At 50.2% G+C, this 18,809-nt stretch overlaps 2 protein-coding genes across 2 annotated transcripts; one reads left to right on the forward strand and one right to left on the reverse strand.

Moving 5' to 3' along the window:
• Positions 1-673: 673 nt before the first annotated feature.
• LOC120105960 (glucan endo-1,3-beta-glucosidase-like) lies at positions 674-2,191 on the forward strand. The gene is made up of 2 exons (XM_039118752.3): positions 674-832; positions 943-2,191. The coding sequence occupies exons 1-2, from the start codon at positions 760-762 to the stop codon at positions 1,890-1,892; spliced, it is 1,023 nt and encodes a 340-aa protein (XP_038974680.3). The 5' UTR covers positions 674-759; the 3' UTR covers positions 1,893-2,191.
• A 7,202-nt stretch (positions 2,192-9,393) lies between these two features.
• LOC149752972 (uncharacterized) lies at positions 9,394-12,513 on the reverse strand. The gene is made up of 3 exons (XM_089924628.1): positions 12,064-12,513; positions 10,072-11,039; positions 9,394-9,823 (listed from the first exon to the last, which is right to left on the reverse strand). Exons 1-3 carry the CDS (start codon positions 12,511-12,513, stop codon positions 9,394-9,396), a joined length of 1,848 nt encoding a protein of 615 aa, XP_089780754.1.
• Between the last annotated feature and the right edge of the window lie 6,296 nt (positions 12,514-18,809).

The raw sequence follows: 18,809 nt of genomic DNA on the forward strand, positions 1-18,809 counted from the left end.
TCACAGAAATTCATTGGAAAATAAAAAAATACAGCAAAGATCAGTACAAGCTAATATATATGATTGTTTAGGCAAAGACTGCCATCGCTTTGCATATGAACGACATCCAGCTTAAAATCGAGATCTGAGTAAATTGAATGAGGGCCAAAGTAAGATTTGTTGCTTGTACATGTCCTGCAAGAAGGTAACATGGCAATTATAAATTTTTAACTTACTACATAGGTTCAAATATTTAACTCAGCACTAACTTATTAAATAGTTAGTTAATTATAACGTTTCAACCTACTACTGTGGTCTGTGGGCTGGCCAGGTCCAGGACTACATAGGAGGGAAAAGAAGAAAACAAGAAGACAGGGGTTTGATCCAACCCAGCCCCTATCAAACAACAACATCTATAAATAAGGAGGTAAGAATGCCCACGGAACAAAAGTCATTCAACTTGGTCACAAACGAACGCGACTTCATTTTTTATTACCTTCAAGATAACAAGTAAAATTATGGAGTGCAAAGGAAAATTGGGCTATTCCACCCATTCTGAACTGGAAAAGGACTAGTCTTGATGCATGGACTGATAAATTAAGGGTTGGACGTTGACCCAACGGTCCTATGCCCGTCCTTTCAGGGAACTCAAAATGTGTGGATAAAAAAATAGAGCAAAAGACTTGGAGCTAGACCCCGGAGACTCCATATGAGGAGGTGAAAGCTCCCTCAAGGATTTCATATCTAAGGTATTCCAGTGGTAAGTCCCTGTTAGGAGCCATGGCAAACCTGAGCATGGTTTCCAAGTTTGCGACTGCATTACTCCTCGGAATCGTTATAACAATCCCAACAGGTTCTCTCTCTCTCTCTCTCTCTCTGTGTGTGTGTGTGTGTGTGTTTCTAGTTGCATGATATTTGTGTCAAACATATGTGACTAAAAGGCACTAACTGGCTTTGTTTCAGGTGTGCAATCCATTGGCGTTTGTTATGGAATGGTTGGGAACAACCTACCCCAACCTAGTGAGGTAGTGGAACTCTACAAATCTAAGAGAATTGGACAAATGAGGATTTATGGTCCTAATGCAGATGTACTCAAAGCCCTTAAGGGATCCAACATTGAACTCATCCTAGATGTCCCAAAAGAAGATCTCCAAAGATTAGCCTCTGACACTTCAGCAGCACGTAATTGGATCCAAAACAACGTGAAGTCCTATTTACCAGATGTTTCATTTCGATATATTGCAGTAGGCAATGAAGTGATCCCCGGAAATTTTGCTCAGTATGTGCTGCCTGCCATGAATAACATCCATGCTGCTCTATCTGCTAGTGGTTTACAGAACCAAATTAAAGTCTCGACTTCAGTTTCTCAAGGGGTCCTTGGGAAATCATATCCTCCTTCTAGTGGTACATTCTCTTCTGATGCATCAAGGTACATAGGACCAATTGTTAAATTTTTGGCTAGCAATGGATCCCCACTCCTAGTGAATGTGTATCCCTACTTCAGTTATATTGGTGACATGAAAGATATCAAGATAGAATATGCGTTGTTTACATCACGGGGAACAGTCGTATCCGATCCGCCATATGGCTATCAGAACCTCTTCGATGCATTAGTTGATGCAATTTACTCGGCACTGGAGAAGATGGAAGGATCTAATATCCCGGTCGTAGTGTCAGAGAGCGGTTGGCCATCGGCTGGAGGTACTGCAGCAACAATGGATAATGCAAAGACATATAATCAGAATTTGATAAATCATGTCAGGCAAGGGACACCAAAAAGGCCTGGAAAAGCTATCGAGGCATACATATTTGCCATGTTCAATGAGAATCAGAAGAAGCCACCAGGGATTGAGAATAACTTTGGGCTATTCAACCCCAACAAGGCTCCGGTCTACCCAATCAACTTTGGTTAAAGATGAGAGAGGTTGACCGTTATAAGAATTATATATATATATATATATATATATATATATATATATATATATATATATATATATATATATATTATATCAAATAAACCATCAGAGGTGATGGATGATGTACTATTTTCACTTTGGAAATGTGTAGTCGAGAGTCTCTATGTTGTAACATTGCTCAAGTTGCTTGAGGGAAAAAATGAGGTTCTCTACACAAAATCACAAAATTTCCTTGGGTAATCTAATGGTTGCATTGATATCGCCACGAAATTTTCGGCATTTAGAGTGGTTTTTTTGACGTTGAATTTGCTACAAAAATGAAATATTAGAGGAGATGCTCGACAAATCCATTTACAAATCCTGATACAAACTCAAATTACAATTATTTTTTTTACTTTGTCTTTATGTACTTCCATTTTCTTGATGAACCTGTTTTCGAAGGTAGTCCTTTTTTTTTTCTGGTATATTAGTTGGCCTGTTATTGGGCATCTAATCTTAATTTGTGTAGTAAAAGTCCATTTTGGATGTTTGATGGTTCGAATCAGAGTCGAAATTAAACTTCGAAATGGCAGATAAAGAAAATTTTGCTCGAAATAACTTTGGCCTAGGAGGAGCTGAGGCCACTTCAGCAAAGGAGACTCCTATTCAGAGCACTTACACAAACTACAATTGCCCTAACTACTGCTCGATCTCATCTATTTATTAGCTGTACTTGGATACCAGCGAGCACAAACTGCTTATGAATAGCTAGCTTAATTGCAGCACTAAAGAACCTTTTGTACAAAGCTAATATATGTTAGTTTACCTAACTTATTAGTTTACATTGTTTAACTATTGTTGCTGGAAATTGGACCCGGAGGGCGGCCGTCGGCTGAGGAGGAGAAGCTCCGGCGCTTCGGACGTGGGGGGGGGGGGGGGGGGGGGGCGGCGGTTTGTCGGCGGTCAGCATCCTTCGGGAGACCTGCAAGAAGCCGGTGGCCGGGGTTTCCGGCGCCGGCCCACCGATGCTTAAGTCAGAGGGGGCTAATATGTGAGAGGAGAGGGGAGATGTTTTTCTTGGGTTTTTCCAGTGTCCAACCCCCCCAAGGTGGAGGGGTTCCCCTTTTATAGAGGAGTATCGTATTACTGTGAAGTGACGGGGCAGATCACCCTTTTTGTCATAATTGAACACGATCATGTGCATTAATGGTGTCATGGGAGATCAAACCGGAGTCAGTAAGTCGTCGTGGCTGATCAGACGTGGTGGAGTGGTTCAACTGCCTGCCGTGGAGGCGTTGAGGTCCGGAGATGACATGAGCATTGATTGTTTGAGTGAACCGGAGATCAGTAGAGGCCATACGCTTTAATTGTTAAGTGAACCGGAGATCAGTAGAGGCCATACGCTTTAATTGTTGAGTGAACCGGAGATCAGCAGGGGCCATACGCTTTAATGGTTGAGTGTGCCAGGGGTCAGAACAGGTCATGCGCATTAATTGTAGGCGGCGAAGTAGGGTATAGCCCTGACCGAGTTACGAAGAGACGTGATGATAGTAGGCGAGTGGAGAGATTGGGTTTTAAGAGTTGGACTCCCGAAGGATATTTGGTTGAGATCGGCTGCTCTGGTGGGGCGTCTCGAAAATTGGTGTCTGGTCGGACGCCGAGCCGGGCTGACTGCCTTTAGGCCGGGCGCCTTTGGGTTAAGCATTCACTGGTCGGGCGCCTTCTGGTCGGGCGCCCGCTGGTCGGACGCCGAGCCGGGCGAGTTGCCTTTAGGCCGGGTGCCCGCTGGTCGGGCGCCTTCTGGTCGGATGCCTTCTGGTCAGGCGCTCGCTGGTCGGATGCCGAGCCGAGCGAGTTGCCTTTAGGCCGGGCGCCCGCTGGTCGGGCGTCTTCTGGTCGGGCGCCCGCTGGTTGGGCGCCTGTTAGTTGGGCGCCTTCGGGTTGTCTGGGGTAACTTGGTTTTTCCCCTAACACTACCCCCCGACTTCCTAGTTCGAGCCGCTTGCGAGCTCGGATGTGGGAAGTGTGATTTAACGGTGCTTCATGTCATTTAATGCTGTATTGGTGGGGGCCAGAAAATTTCGAATTTTTAAGGCACTCCGCACGTTTCTAGGTGTCATTAATAAGAGAAGGTGGGACGACGCCTTTTCACCATCTGAAACGTCCTCGTGTTGTGGGCTAATGATGGGGCTCCACGATCCGATGGGACGCCGCATTGATTTGGTATTCAAAGCGTCGATCCGAATGGGATATGCCGCTTTGAACTTCTGGGGCTGACGCGTGGCATAATCTGGACGGGAGGCGGGATTCTGCCTCACGGATCGGGGCCATTGGAGGGGTCTATATAAACCTTTGACTAGGTTTTGAAGGCTTCTATTTGGCGACCTTTGTTTCTTGCTCCTGCGCTTCCCACTTTTTTCTTTCTCTCGGCGGTCTTCCGGAGCTATCCAGTTCCTCCTCTTGATTAGCTACGTTTCCGGCGAAGTTCCTAGTAGGTGTTCCCCCTTGTCTGCTCAGAGAGCTTTCGTTTTCGTTCCTTTTCTCTTTTTCCTTCCTCTTTCTTTTAGGATGAGTCGTGGTCCCAACGAGGTTGGGTCCACCATTAGCAGTGAGGAGGTGGAGATGGCTAAGGAATGGTTCTTTCCTCAGCGCGGGTTCCGTTTGGAACCCGCAGGATCGGGGAGTCGAGTAACGAGGCCCCCTCCGGGCCGGATCGGAGTGTACTTGGAATCACTCTGGGCCGGCCTGCGATTCTCCCTCCACGGGTTTGTGAATGAGCTGCTCGCGGCATATCAAATCGTCCCGGTGCAGCTCGTTCTGAACGCGTGGAGGACTATTGTCGGTTTCTTATCCTTGTGCTTGTTGCACGGGATGCCGTCCTCAGTTAATGTTTTCCGGTGATGCTTCTTATTGAAGTCCAATCCGGAAGATGGAGAGTGGCTCTATCTTGCCTTTCGGGGTGGTCGGCCACTCTTTCGGGATGCTCCTACATCTATTCACAGATGGAAGGAGAAGTTTTTCTTTTTATCTTCTGAGCGGACGTGGGGGTTCGATCCTTGATGGGGGCAAGCTCGACTCAAAACCACCAACAAGCTCCCAGGCTTGTCCAAGGGCGAGCAGAAGATCCTCGACGCTCTTAGCGGCCTCGAGGGGGACATTCTGTTGAGCGACCTTGTGCGCGAGGACGCTCTGGTCAATATTGGCCTAAGTTTGGTGCGCCCTCAGGGTAAGGGTAGTTTTTATCGCTTTGGTTTGTTGTCTTTTCTTTCCCGATATTTGACTCCTATTTTTTGCTTTCAGACGTTCCGAAGATGGTGACAAAGAATGCGGCCCTTTACGCCCGATTTCAGAAGAGGGCCGCTGAGACTAGTGGGGTCCCACCCGAGCCCCGAAAGAAGGCTCGGACATCTGGGACGGGCGTCGGGGCAGCCCTAGTTAGATCTTTTGGGGCTGCTCAGAAGGAGGTTCCGAGCTCCGACCACAGGGGCCCAAGCCCCGCGGGGGTATCCGCGGCACTCGCGTGCCCGGTGCCCATTTCACAGCGTCCAGGTCGGCCGCCAGTCCGACCTCAGGATCCCGCGCCCGAGACGAGCAGCCAGGATGGTGCGGGACCACATTCGCCGAGCCCAACAAGGCCTAGCCTCCCTGGGCCCTCGGAAGTCGGGTCCCGGCCCGAGAGGAGGCCATATCTTCCTTCTTGGGAGATCTATGAAGGGGACTCAGCCCTTGATGACCCCACAGTCGCGCGGCAAGTGTTTCGGGGCGCGCTCCTCCCGGCCGACCAGACCAAGATCCGGTCGACCAACTACAACAAATTTCTGGACGGAGTATATTGCTCCGGGGTTCGGGTAAGCATAACTTTCAACTCTCATTTTTGTTTTCCAATTTTCAGTCTTTAACTTATTTTGTTTGCTGTTTTAACAGCATCTCCATGAGATGGAGACCTTGATGCATATTGCCTCTGACTATCGGGAACGGGCCCGAAGATGTCAGCAAGGGCAAGAGGAGGCCGAGCTGAAGCGCGTCGAAGCCGAGGTCGAGCAGAAGGTGCTCCTCGCAAGAGTGGAGGCCGCCGAGGACGAGCTTCGAGCTCTGACCGCGGCGCTCGAGGAGGAAAAGGGGGCGCATGCACTGGTCAGATCGGAATTGCGCGCTATCGAGGCGCGTCTGGCCGAGGCCTGCTAGGCGCTGGCCGTTCGCGAGCAGGAGGTGAGGGACGCTCACCTCAAGGCGCAAGAGCTCGAGGCCCGTGAGAGGAGGGCTCGGGAGGAGGCCCAGCATGCGGTCCAGCTCTTCCGAGAATCGGAAGAGTTTCTGGACTTGCTGGAGGAGGAAGCCATGGACGGGCTCATCCGCAGCTTCGATGACTTCCGCAACCAGCTAAGGCGGTTATGCCCCGAATTTGATCTCAATATGCTCCAACCCGGGGCAGGGGTCGAGGAGCTTGAGGCGCCTGGAGAGCCGGCCGAGGCCGAGGCTCAGGCGGCCGAAGAGGGTGATATTCCCGCTGAGGGGGATCTAGGAGCTTCGGATGCTGTCCTTCAAACTGCTCAGGCCAAGGCGACGGCTGCGGATGATCACGGAGCGGTGCCCGCTTCTTAGGATTTTGTCTTTGCTTTTTGGTCTTTACTTTTTCTTTGTAAGCAAGGTCGGCCTTCACAGTTGTATGGCCGAACTTTGATTTTGTACTTAGCCCTCGGGCTTTTATTAATGAATCCCTCTTTTCCTAAGCTTGTGTTTGTTCTGAATTTGTTCTAAGTCTGCGTCTGTTTTGTTTTCCTTCTATGTAAGTTTTCGATCAATTGTACTAGTCTCCTTCGACAAGTTTTTCCTGGCTCGGCTGAGCCCCGTTCGCACTTGTTGTGCATAGGCCACCTGAGGGATGTTCCGGTGTTTTTGAGCTCGGCTTTGAATCTTGCCGATCCCTTGAGCTCGAAGTCGAATACTGTCGAGCACTCAGACTTGGATCCATTTTTCAAAAGTTTTGGCCGAGTCTTCGAGCTCGGCTTTTCGGATATAGATTCGTAAGAACTTCGGAGTCGGACCCCGACGGGATCGTGAGTCAGAATTCTGCTATCATTAATGCTTTCATGGTGACTAACCCCGAATTTGGCTGGTATACCGACCGAAACATAACTACTTGGCGCTACTAGGTTTGGCTAGAATATCTAGGCTTGAGGTTGTTGTCGCGAGCATGCATCGGCCTAGGCCAACATTTAAAGTCGGCCGAGTCTTTATTCAAGGATCTGCATAGATCAACCTGTAAACTGTCGGTGAAAGCATGCCCGAGGTCGGAAGACCTCGGCTTATGGTTGGCTCAAATGAGCATTTCGATCTTGGTCGGAAAGTCTTCCGAGCTCAGTCAGGACTTTGTCGAACATTATGGTGTCAGCAAATAAGTACAGTAACATAGGTGCTGGGTGAGGAGTACCTTTCACACTACTGGGAATCTGCTCTGAGGTCAGCCGACTTCAAGTAGGGGTAGCCGATTCCGCTCTGTGGTCTGCTCTCAGAGGCGCTTTGGCCTGGGGTCGATGCTTCCGCGAGTAATGTTCATCCGTGGGAGAACGAGGCGGCGCTTTGGTCGGAGCTTTGCGCCATGGCGTAGCTCGATCCATCCTCGTTCCTTGGCCTGTGCTCGGCTCGGTAGGATACCTGACCTTGGTTGGGAAGATCCTGAGCTCGGCCGAGATTTTGTCGACCGTCCTGGTGCATAAAGTAAATGCAGTAATGTAGGTGCTAGGTGAGATGTACCTTTTGCACCATCGGAGTCGGGCACTTGAGGTTGAGAGCCGATTCCGTTCTATGATCGGGTTCAAGAGGCATTCTTTGGCCTATAACCCGCTTCCGCAGGTGATGTCCTCTGCAGGTTGGAAGGCCCGCGAAGGTCCCAGCTTTTGTCTTTCCGTGGTTGGGGAAAATTGTTGTCAGCATACGTAGTCCCGGCTTTTGCCGAGGAATGTATGAGGTTGAAGGTGCTCGGGTTTGTTGTTGACCTGGTGACGCTTTTCGAGGTCGAGGGAGTTTGAGACTACTGTCGACTCGAGGCATCCTGAACTTTGTCGAGGTATCGTGCGCAAGGTCGAGGGGTCTGGGAATGCGCTATCGACCTGCGACGCTTCCCGAGATCGAGAAAGTTTGGAACTCTATTATCGACTCACGGGGCATCCCGAACTTTGTCGAGGCATCGTGCGCAAGGTTGAGGGGTCTGGGAACGCACTGTCGACCTGCGATGCTTTCCGAGGTCGAGGAAGTTTGGGACTCTACTATCGACTCACGGGGCATCCTGAACTTTGTCGAGGTGTCGTGCGTAAGGTCGAGGGGTCTGGGAACGCACGGTCGACCTGCGATGCTTTTCGAGATCGAGGGAGTTTGGGACTCTACTATCGACTCACGGGGCATCCCGAACTTTGTCGAGGTATCGTGCGCAAGGTCGAGAAGTCTGGGAACGCACTGTCGACCTGCGACACTTTCCAAGATCGAGAGAGTTTGGGACTCTACTATCGACTCACGGGGCATCCTGAACTTTGTCGAGGTATCGTGCGCAAGGTCGAGGGGTCTGGGAATGTACTGTCGACCTGCGACGCTTTCCGAGGTCGAGGAAGTTTGGGACTCTACTATCGACTCACGGGGCATCCCGAACTTTATCGAGGTGTCGTGCGCAAGGTCGAGGGGTCTGAGAACGCACGGTCGACCTGCGACGCTTCCCAAGGTTGAGAAAGTTTGGGACTCTACTATCGACTCACGGGGCATCCCGAACTTTGTCGAGGTGTCGTACACAAGGTCGAGGGGTCTGAGAACGCACGGTCGACCTGCGATGCTTTCCGAGGTCGAGGGAGTTTGGGACTCTACTATCGACTCACGGGGCATCCCGAACTTCGTCGAGGTATCGTGCGCAAGATCGAGGGGTCTGGAAACGCACTGTCGACCTGCGACGCTTCCGAGGTCGAGGGAGTTTGGGACTCTACTATCGACTCACGGAGCATCCCAAACTTGGTCGAGGTATTTGAGAAAGATCGAGACCGAGCTCGATAGCAGCATAGCGGGGTACTTCAGGCTTGATTGCAGCATTTGAGCTTTGCCGAGTGGTCGAGTGTCCGAGCTTTGTCGAGCAGTCGAGCTTGGCCGGGCATCCGAGCTTGGTCGGGAATCTCTGGGATTTATGAGCGTCCCAGTGTCAGGAGCATGAAATAATTAATGGAGAACCGTAAACAAATCATAAATGGAAAGAGAATTGCATTCCTGTTTGTCGACGATCTCCGAAGGGTTTATTGGTAGTACATCCGAAGGTTCTTGGAGTTCCAGCTTCGAGGGATAGAGGTCCCCTCAAGAGTCTCCAATTTGTAAGCCCCGGGCCGCTGGACTCGCGCGACTCGGTAAGGTCCTTCTCAGTTCGGGGCTAGTTTCTCCTGCTCGGTGGGCTGAGAGGCCTCAGCCCTCCTGAGGACGAGATCTCCCACTTTGAAGAGCTTGGCTCTTACTCTGGAGTTGTAATACTGCGCTGTTTTCCGTTGATACCTCACCATACGAACTCGGGCCGCCTCCCTGGTCTCCTCGATGAGGTCCAGGTTCCCTCTAAGCTGGAGGAGTTGGAGGCTGCGTTGTAGTGTTCAACCCTTGGCGAGGGGAGCCCAATTTCCAGGCGAATGATGGCTTCTGTTCCGTATGCCAAGTTAAAGGGGGTTTCGCCGGTGGGAAGCCGAAATGTTGTTCTGTAGGCCCAAAGGACATTGTAGAGGTCTTCAACCCATTGCCTCTTGGACCGGTCTAGCCTGGTTTTGAGTCCTTGAAGGATGGTGCGGTTCGTCACCTCGGTTTCTCCATTTGTCTGAGGATGTGCAACCGAGGTAAAGCGGTGGTCGATGCTGAGCTCAGAGTAGAACTCTCTGAAACGGATGTTGTCAAACTGACGACCGTTATCAGATATAAGGATGCGGAGGAGTCCAAATCTACAAATGATCGACTTTCAGACAAAGTTTCGCATTTTTTGCTCGATGATCCGGACCACTGGTTCGGCTTCGACCCACTTAGTGAAGTAGTCGATGGAGACGACCAGAAATTTTCTCTGTCCGGTCGCCGGTGGAATGGCCCCAGGATGTCGATGCCCCACTGGGCGAACGGCCAAGGTGCACTGATCGAAGTCAGCGAGGCCGAAGGTCGGCGCTGAATGTTGGCATTTCGCTGGCATCGGTCGCACCTTCGGACAAAGTTCGTTGCATCCTTCTGGAGGGTGGGCCAAAAGTATCCCTGGCGCAAGATTTTATGGGCCAGTGCTCGGCCTCCCAGATGGTTCCCGCATATCTCTTCATGAACCTCTCGCATAGCATAGTCTGCTTCTGACAAGCGGAGGCACCTGAGGAGAGGAGAGGTGAAAGATTTTCGGTAGAGCTTGCCTTCATATAGTATGAACCAGGAAGCTTGGCGCCTGATCCGGCGAGCTTCGAGCTCGTCGTTGGGGAGGACTTCACTCTGCAGGTAGTTGACGAGCTCATCTACCCTGCTCGGCTCGGTGCCTATGCACATGGCTGGCTCAGGCTCTTCTGTGCTGGGTGTTTGGAGATATTCAAGCACCGTCGCTTTGGGGAGCTCGCTCATGTGGGAGGTCGCCAATTTCGACAGTTGGTCGGCCCTGAGATTCTCCGTTCTGGGGATATGGTGAATGTTGAAGGAGCTCATAGTCGAGGTAAGATCTCGCACCTTTTGGAGATACTTCTGCATCGATGGCTCTTTCGCTTCAAAATCCTCCAGAACCTGGCTCACAACCAGTTGTGAATCACTGAAGACCTTCAGGTCTTCTGCCCCCCACTCTTTTGTCAACTTGAGCCCGACAATAAGCGCATCGTATTCTGCCTCATTGTTTGAGGTTGGAAATTCGAGGCGTAGGGCCTGCTCGGCGACAACTCCGTCCGGGCTAGTGAGGATAAGACCCGCTCCACTACCCCCCAAGGTCGAGGAGCCGTCTACGTATAGAACCCATGGCTGCCCCGGGGTCTCTTTTGCTGGCATAAGTGGGTGCTCGGGGTCGTCTGGCAAAGTGCACTCCACAATAAAATCAGCTAGTGCCTGAGCCTTAATTGCCGGCCTCGGACGGTAGTCGAGGTCGAGCTCCCCGAGCTCGACTACCCACTTGGCAATCCTTCCGGCACGGTCCGACCGCTGTAGGATCTGCTTCATTGGTTGGTCGGTTAATATAGCCACTGTGTGGGCTTGGAAGTAGGGTCGGAGCCTCTGAGCTGAGATGATCAGGACGAAAATTGTCGTCTCCAGTTTAGAATATCGGATCTCAGCATCCCTAAGGACTCGACTGGTATAGTAGACAGGCTTTTGAAGCTTGTCCTCCTCTCGGACTAAGACTGAGCTTACTGCGACCGGAAAAACAGCTAAGTACAGGTACAGGAGCTCGCCCTGCTGGGGTTTGGTGAGCAGCAGCGGAGAGGCGAGAAGGCACCTGAGCTCTTCAAAAGCTTACTGACATTCCTCCGACCACAGGAAGTCCTTCGGTCGTTTGAGGATCTTGAAGAATGGGAGGCACCGCCCGGCCGACCTGGAGATGAATCTCCCTAGAGCCGCGATTCGCCCTGTGAGCCGCTGCACCTCCTTGACTGTCTTCGGTGGTACCATCTCCTGCAGCGCCCGAATCTTCTCGGGGTTAGCTTTGACTCCACGCTGGGTCACTATGAAGCCCAGGAACTTGCCCGAGGTGACTCCGAACGCACATTTCGCCGGGTTGAGCTTCATTTGGTACTTTGAGCTTGGAGAACGTTTCAGTGAGGTCAGCCACATGGTGTTCGGCTGTCCGGCTTTTTACTAGCATGTCATCCACATAGACCTCTATGTTTCGGACTATCTGGCCCTTGAATATCTGGCTGACCAGCCTTTGGTATGTGGCTCCTACATTCTTCAACCCGAACGGCATCACTTTGTAGCAATAAGTGCCCTTGTCGGTGATGAAAGCTGTCTTCTCCTCATCTTCTGGCACCATTCGGATTTGATTGTATCCCGAGAAGGCGTCCATGAAGGTTAACAGTTGATGTCCTGAAGTGGAATCCACGAGCTGGTCGATGTTGGGGAGGGAGAAGCTATCCTTCGGGCAGGCTTTGTTCAGGTCAGTGTAGTCCACGCACATACGCCACTTTCCATTGGCTTTCTTCACGAGGACCACATTGGCGAGCCAGTCCGGATAGGATACCTCCCGGATGAAGCCGGCCTCGAGGAGTATGTCTACTTCCTCGGCCGCTGTTCGCTGTCGTTCCGGGGCGGAGCCCCGCTTCTTTTGCCTCACGGGTCTGCTGGTTGATTTCACCTGGAGCCGGTGGACCATGACCTTGGGGTCAATTCCGGGCATGTCGGCGGACGACCAGGCAAAGATATCCTTGTTGGCCCGGAGGAATCCGATCAGCTGCTCCTTCTCGAGTGAACTCAGGCCGGAGCCGACCTGCACGGTTAGCTCTGGGCAATTTTCTTGTATAGGAACCTGAGTAAGAAGCTCACCAAGTTCCACCTGCTTCTTCCAAGGGTGGTCCCGCACCTCCAAGGTTTCGATGGGCAACGTGCAGTCCCTTGCTTGAGCTGGCACCTTGGCCGGTAGATCTTGTTGGCCTGATGCTTCTGTCGGCCGCTTCGTTTTATAGGCCGCCATATAGCATTGCTTGGCTATCAGCTGGTTCCCGCGAACTTCGCCTACTCCTTGGTCGGTAGGGAATCGCACGAGCAAGTGGTAAGTTGAAACCACGGCTCAGAGGGCATTCAGCCCTGGTCGTCCAAGAATGGCATTGTAGGCTGAAGGCAAGCGGACCACAAGGAAGTCCGTCCTCACAATACTTTCTCGGGGGGCGAGTCCGACCATGACCAGGAGGCTAACTTCGCCCTCCACCAGGACCGAATCTCGGGTAAATCTGACCAGCGGAGCATTCATTCTCCGAAGCTGGTTCTCTGCCATCCCCATCTTTTGATAGGCATCATAATACAAAATGTTTGCCGAGCTTCCATTATCATCCAGGACGCGTTTTACATCAAACTTATTTACAATCATAGAGATTACCACCGCGTCATCATAGGGGGTTTCGACCCCTTTCAAGTTCTTGTCCGAGAACGAGATGGCTTCAAAAATGCGCAGGCGCTTCGGGGGGCCCCTCTCCTCGGCTGGCCCTCCGACTGAGGTCCTCCGATGGTGTTTATGGTGCCTACGATAGGTCTATTGACATTTGAAGCTCCGGGCTGCTCGGCATTTTCTGCTGGCCTCCTTTACTCGCGCCGGTTTTGTACAAACCGGCTCAGTACTCCGTGACGGATGAGTGCCTCAATCTCATCCCGGAGCTGGAAGCAATCCTCCGTGCTGTGGCCGTAGTCTCGGTGGAAGCGGCAATACTTGCTAGGATTGCGGTAGGCTCCGGGGTCCCTTATCGGCGGTGGAGGCCGGAAATAATCTCGGCCCTCAATCTCCATGAGGATCTCCGTTCGGGGAGCGTTGAGGGGAGTGTAATTTTCATACCTCCCCGGCGAAACCCGTGGCCGTGTTGGAGACCTCGGTCGGGGTGGGGACCTTGGTCTGCACTGTCCCTGCTGCCGAGGTGGACTCCTTAGCCATTGCAGAATTTTGTTTCGGCGGGGAGATGGGCTTCACTGACGGCCGCGCTCCTCGCGGCGTTTCTTTTGCTTCTTTGAAGCCGGCTCGGTCGCACCCCGCCTGGAGGCGATGGCCTCTTCGGCCTTTGCATACTTCCGAGCTCGGGCCAGCATTTCGGTGAAGTCAGCAGGAAAGCTCTTCTCGATAGAGAAGAGGAATCTGTAGGAGCGAGCTCCAGTCTTCAGCGCCGACATGGCTATCGACTGGTCGAGCTCGCGAACCTCCCAGGTCGCAGCGGTGAAGCGGTCGAGGTACTCCCTAAGAGATTCACCCTCCCGCTGCTTGACATCCAGGAGGGAGTCCGACGTTCGCCGCTGGCGCCTGCTGGCAGCAAAGTTGGCGGCGAGCTGCCTGCCAAGCTGCTCAAAGGAGGAGATTGTGCTCGGCTTTAGCTCCAAAAATTAGAGTCGAGCAGTTCCTCTAAGAGTTGCTGGAAAGGCCTTGCAGAGCACAGCCTCTGAAGACCCTTGCCATAAGGGCTCGGTAGCTCTCCAAATAATCGAGGGGGTCAGCGGTCCCATTGTAAGGCTCTACTTGGGCATCTTGAACCTGGGTGGGACCGGCTCGTCCTCGATCTGGCGGGAGAAGGGGGACTTCGTAGTGAATTCGAAGTCACCCTCACGCCTTGCCCTTCTGCTGCGGAGCGCCTCAATCTGGCGCTCAAGATTCTCGACCTTTCTGTCGAGTTTCCCAACCTGGAAAATTGCCACAGTAGTCTGCTCCGGTTCATGGCGGTCCGGGGCTGACTCAGCTTCCGAAAACTGTGGCCTCCTGTCTGTGCTCCTCCCCGGCAATTCACTCCGGGGAGACACTCGTTCTTCATTGTTAGCCCTGGAGGAACCGTGAAGATTCTGGCCCTGGGGGATTGGACCATTCGGAGGAAGCCTTGGCTAGACCTGGGCCTGCGAACGTAGCATTGGTGGGGCTTCCTCATGCTGCAGGCCTTGGATGGCGGCAGCTAATGTCTGGACTTGTTGCACCAGGGCATTGAACTGTTCCGGCTGGATTTGGGGAGTCGAATTAGCCAGGGGTGGTGAATTCCGGACAGAGTGTCCGGGACTTTGTGGGAGATGCCGGAAAACATTGGAGGCTCTTTTACTTCTCAACTTCATGGCCACGACTCGGCCCCTTCCTCTAGCGCCAACTGTTGCTGGAAATTGGACCCGGGGGGCAGCCATCGGCTGAGGAGGAGAAGCTCTGGCACTTCGGATGGGGGGGGAGCGGCGGTTTGTCGGCGGTCAGCGTCCTTCGGGAGACCTGCAAGAAACCGGTGGCCGGGGTTTCTGGCGCCGGCCCTCCGATGCTTAAGTTAGAGGGGGCTAACATGTGAGAGGAGAGGGGAGATGTTTTTCTTGGGTTTTTCCGGTGTCCAACCCCCACTAAGGTGGAGGGGTTCCCCTTTTATAGAGGAGTATCGTATTACTGTGAAGTGACGGGGCAGATCACCCTTTTTGTCATAATTGAACACGATCATGTGCATTAATGGTGTCATGGAAGATCAAACCGAAGTCAGTGAGTCGTCGTGGCTGATCAGACGTGGTGGAGTGGTTCAACTGCCTACCGTGGAGGCGTTGAGGTCCGTAGATGACACGAGCATTGATTGTTTGAGTGAACCGGAGATCAGTAGAGGCCATACGCTTTAATTGTTGAGTGAACCGGAGATCAGTAGAGGCCATACGCTTTGATTGTTGAGTGAACAGGAGATCAGCAGGGGCCATACGCTTTAATGGTTGAGTGTGCCGGGGGTCAGAACAGGTCATGCGCATTAATTGTAGGCGGCGAAGTAGGGTATGGCTCTGATCGAGTTACGGAGAGACATGATGATAGTAGGCGAGTGGAGAGATCGGGTTTTAAGAGTTGGACTCCCGAAGGATATTTGGTTGAGATTGGCTGCTCTGGTGGGGCGACTCGAAAACTGGTGTCTGGTCGGACGCCGAGCCGGGTTGGCTGCCTTTAGGCCGGGCGCCTTTGGGTTAAGCGTTCACTGGTCGGGCGCCTTCTGGTTGGGCGTCCACTGGTCGGACGCCGAGCCGAGCGAGTTGCCTTTAGGCCGGGCGCCCGCTGGTCGGGCGCCTTTGTTAGATGTATGCCCTAGAAGCCAATCTGGCTGACACATTGTTAATTCTAGGGACATAATTTTGTACTTGACTATTTATTATTGAATAAATAAAAGGCATCTTTTCATTCATATTAATTATGTGTCTATGAATCGTCCAAGAAATTAATAAGATGATGATGCATATTCTCAAGAGTTGAGAATTTGAGCCATGTATCATTGGTGATTAATTTCTAAATGCTCCTGATCAATGGATCATCACGAGGACGGTGATCGATCCGATCAGTGCACAGATCACTTTCCTTCTGGATGGACGAGACTTGAGTCCACAGTGTAGGGACACTGAAGTGATAGTGCAGGTGCTTGTTAGAGAACAAGGGTACTGAGCGTGACCAAGACAAGAAGTTACTTGGACGTCTATCCACTCGTCAGTGACTTGCTTGATGTTGCAGTAGTATGACTGGTCCTTTGACCTGCGGTGCTTCGGCTACTCACAGTGAGGTTATTGTAGTTTGACTACACGTATACATAGTCTCTAGTCATATGGGTCCTTGTAGTGTAGATTAGCTGCAGTAAGTTCACTGTAGGAGTAGGGTATGCACTTACATGGAATCTATCGACCTTGATAGAAGAGGAGTGATCCTATGTGATTTGTTAGACTGAGTTCTAAGACCTTGGCCAGGGCAGTAATATAAAGTGGAGAAAGAGTTTTCCACTAACGAACTCGAGTCAAATAAATCTTGACATATGACAGACGAAGGGGTTTGACGAGTTATCCATGACCTCCATCCTGTAGGGATCCACGATAGAAGGACTGTATCACATGATAACTGCACCTAGAGGTTCATCATTCTATTCTGCTGGGTAGCCACTACATGCTGCTAGGTGTCACTGGTGGATGGTGGGACTCATAGGGATTATCTCGATGATCGATAAGCCCTAATGAGTAGAGTTGGAATCGTTCCGACCCATTGAAAGGAGTTTTCAATGATATTGTGATAGAGATAACAATATATCTCACTACCAGTCAGAGTAGAACCTATGGGGTCACACACACTAGAGGCATTGACCGATCCGATGGTTGAATCGTGATTAGGAATCACAAGTAATCAATTCGATTGATAATAAGCTGAAGAAGGAACAAAGAGAATTAATTAATTGGACTTAAAACAAGAATCCTACTTGGAGTAGGATTCCTAGAGTCCTAATTGGATTAGGACTAGGAATCCTACTTGGACTGAGATTCCTACTTGGACTGGGATTCCTACTTGGACTGGGAATCCTATTTGGAGTAGGACTAGGATTCCTACTTGGAGTAGGATTCCTACAATCCTAATTAGATTAGGAGTTTTGAATTAAATTTGGATTCCTACTTGGAGTAGGATTCCTAGAGTCCTAATCGGATTAGGACTTCGAATTCAAATTAGAGTCCTAATTGGATTAGGACTAGAATTAAACAAGTCCTAATTGGATTAGGATTTCTTAAGTCCTAATTAATTATTGATCTAATGAATCAACATGACTCCTAATTGGATTAGGATTGAAGAGTTCAATTGAGTCATGGTTCATTCAAGTTCTAATTGGATTAGGACTAGCATAGATTGAATCCAATTGATTCATGATTTGGACTAAACCAAATAGGAGCCCTAGATGCCTTTATAAGGCTTTGAAAGGAGGTGCCCTAATGATAAGTGAAGCCCTCCTCCTCTCCATCACGTGGCCACCCTCTCCCTCCCTTGGTTCAGCCGCCAGCAAGAAGAAGGGAAAAAGAAGCCATGGCGCCCTCCTCTTCCTCCTTTCCTCCTTCCAACGCAGGGAAAAGAAAGTAGGCTGCAGGGGCTTTGCTTCTTCCTCTTCTTCTTCCTTCTTCTTCCTCCTCTCAAGTACATTCATGAGTTGAAAGAAAGAGAGGAGATCAGCCATCAAAGTTATCTCTGCAAGGGAGCTAGCACCCCGGGGAGATAGAAAGCTTGGATCGGTTTTCTGCTTCGTGTGGATACCCGTAGAGGCCGGGCACTTGAACGGCTTCAAGCGAACCTTCATCCTAAACCACGATCATCAGTTTGCGGTGATCATCTACCCGCACAAAGGTGAAGATCTGATCTTCTAATGTTATTTAAAAGTTTTTAATCCTTATCTATCTACGAACGGTTTTTAAACAACGTTCATGCGATGAACGGTTGATCCCGCACATGCCTCTTCCGCTACATCTGAAATTTTTGAATTTCAGCGGCATGATCGGGGTTTTCTAACAGTGGTATCAGAGCTTAGGCTTCGTAGATTAAGGTAAGGATTAATTATTAATAGGCTTATTAGATCTGAAAATTGAAAGATTATGCATGCTGAAAATTTTCTGCATGCAGATTTTTCTAGGGTGCTGATTTTTGTATGCTGATTTTTATGTGATAAAAAGATGATTCTAATTGAATTGTTAATGGGATTACAAAGTTTAGAATCATGATTAGCATGATCAGCAACCTATGTCATAAGATAATCAATTAGTTTTCAGATCTGAAAATTATAATTGCTGCATGTGGTGATGATCATAGGATTCAAACCCTTTTGGTATCAAATGTAAAGACCTGCGATGTGATCTGCAATGTCATGTAATTTTTTAGATGCTTGCATGCATCTTATTTGATGTTTTGAGAGGCCTGCGTGCCTCCTAAAAGTGAGATGTAATTTATTTTTATTTTTATTTTAATCTGGTTGTATTTCTGTGATGTGATGTACGTCAACGATCAAGTCGAAGACAAGGCATGAGATGAACAGGGGTCTAAGCGGTTGATGGCGATTGGATCAAGAGTTGGTCAAGGATCGAATCAAGGAGGCTTGGAACCAATTCAAGAGTTGAAGACCAGTTGATCGATTGACGTGCATGTGCTTCTAATACGACCTAACTAGAATCCATGATCATCACCTATTTAAAGTTTAGCTTTAATTATTGCTGCGATTATAACTGCCTGCAATGTGCCGTTTGCATGTGATGTGAATGAGAGTTGGGTAGATAGGTTTACATGTGATGTAGCAAACCCAATTGAGACCTAAATTAAAACCTCCTCAATCAAGTCGAGAGTGAACCGACATGAGCAAGTCATATTAGATTAATTGATCTAATTGGTGTCTAGGAAAGCATAAAAGGTGGTTACTTAATTAGGACCTTACTCTCTGAGTGAGGGGAGCCTCCCACCTGCTTACCTGGCCAATTGTTCGATTACCTCTTATGAAGAGCTCAAGTTGCAAACACTAAGAC

The sequence above is a fragment of the Phoenix dactylifera genome, chromosome 8, assembly GCF_051530095.1.
Source record: "Phoenix dactylifera cultivar Ajwa chromosome 8, Ajwa_hap1_PhDact_Kaust_v1.1, whole genome shotgun sequence".
Lineage (NCBI taxonomy): Eukaryota > Viridiplantae > Streptophyta > Magnoliopsida > Arecales > Arecaceae > Phoenix > Phoenix dactylifera.

Coding starts and splice junctions, on each gene's coding strand:
- LOC120105960 (XM_039118752.3), top strand. CDS start 760: ATGGCAAACCTGAGCATGGTTTCCAAGTTTGCGACTGCATTACTCCTC. Junction 833..942: donor CGTTATAACAATCCCAACAG/GTTCTCTCTCTC, acceptor GCTTTGTTTCAG/GTGTGCAATCCATTGGCGTT.
- LOC149752972 (XM_089924628.1), bottom strand. CDS start 12,513: ATGGCGGCCTATAAAACGAAGCGGCCGACAGAAGCATCAGGCCAACAA. Junction 11,040..12,063: donor AGGCCGGCTTCATCCGGGAG/GTATCCTATCCG, acceptor CCAATGAAGCAG/ATCCTACAGCGGTCGGACCG. Junction 9,824..10,071: donor GCAACGAACTTTGTCCGAAG/GTGCGACCGATG, acceptor GATCATTTGTAG/ATTTGGACTCCTCCGCATCC.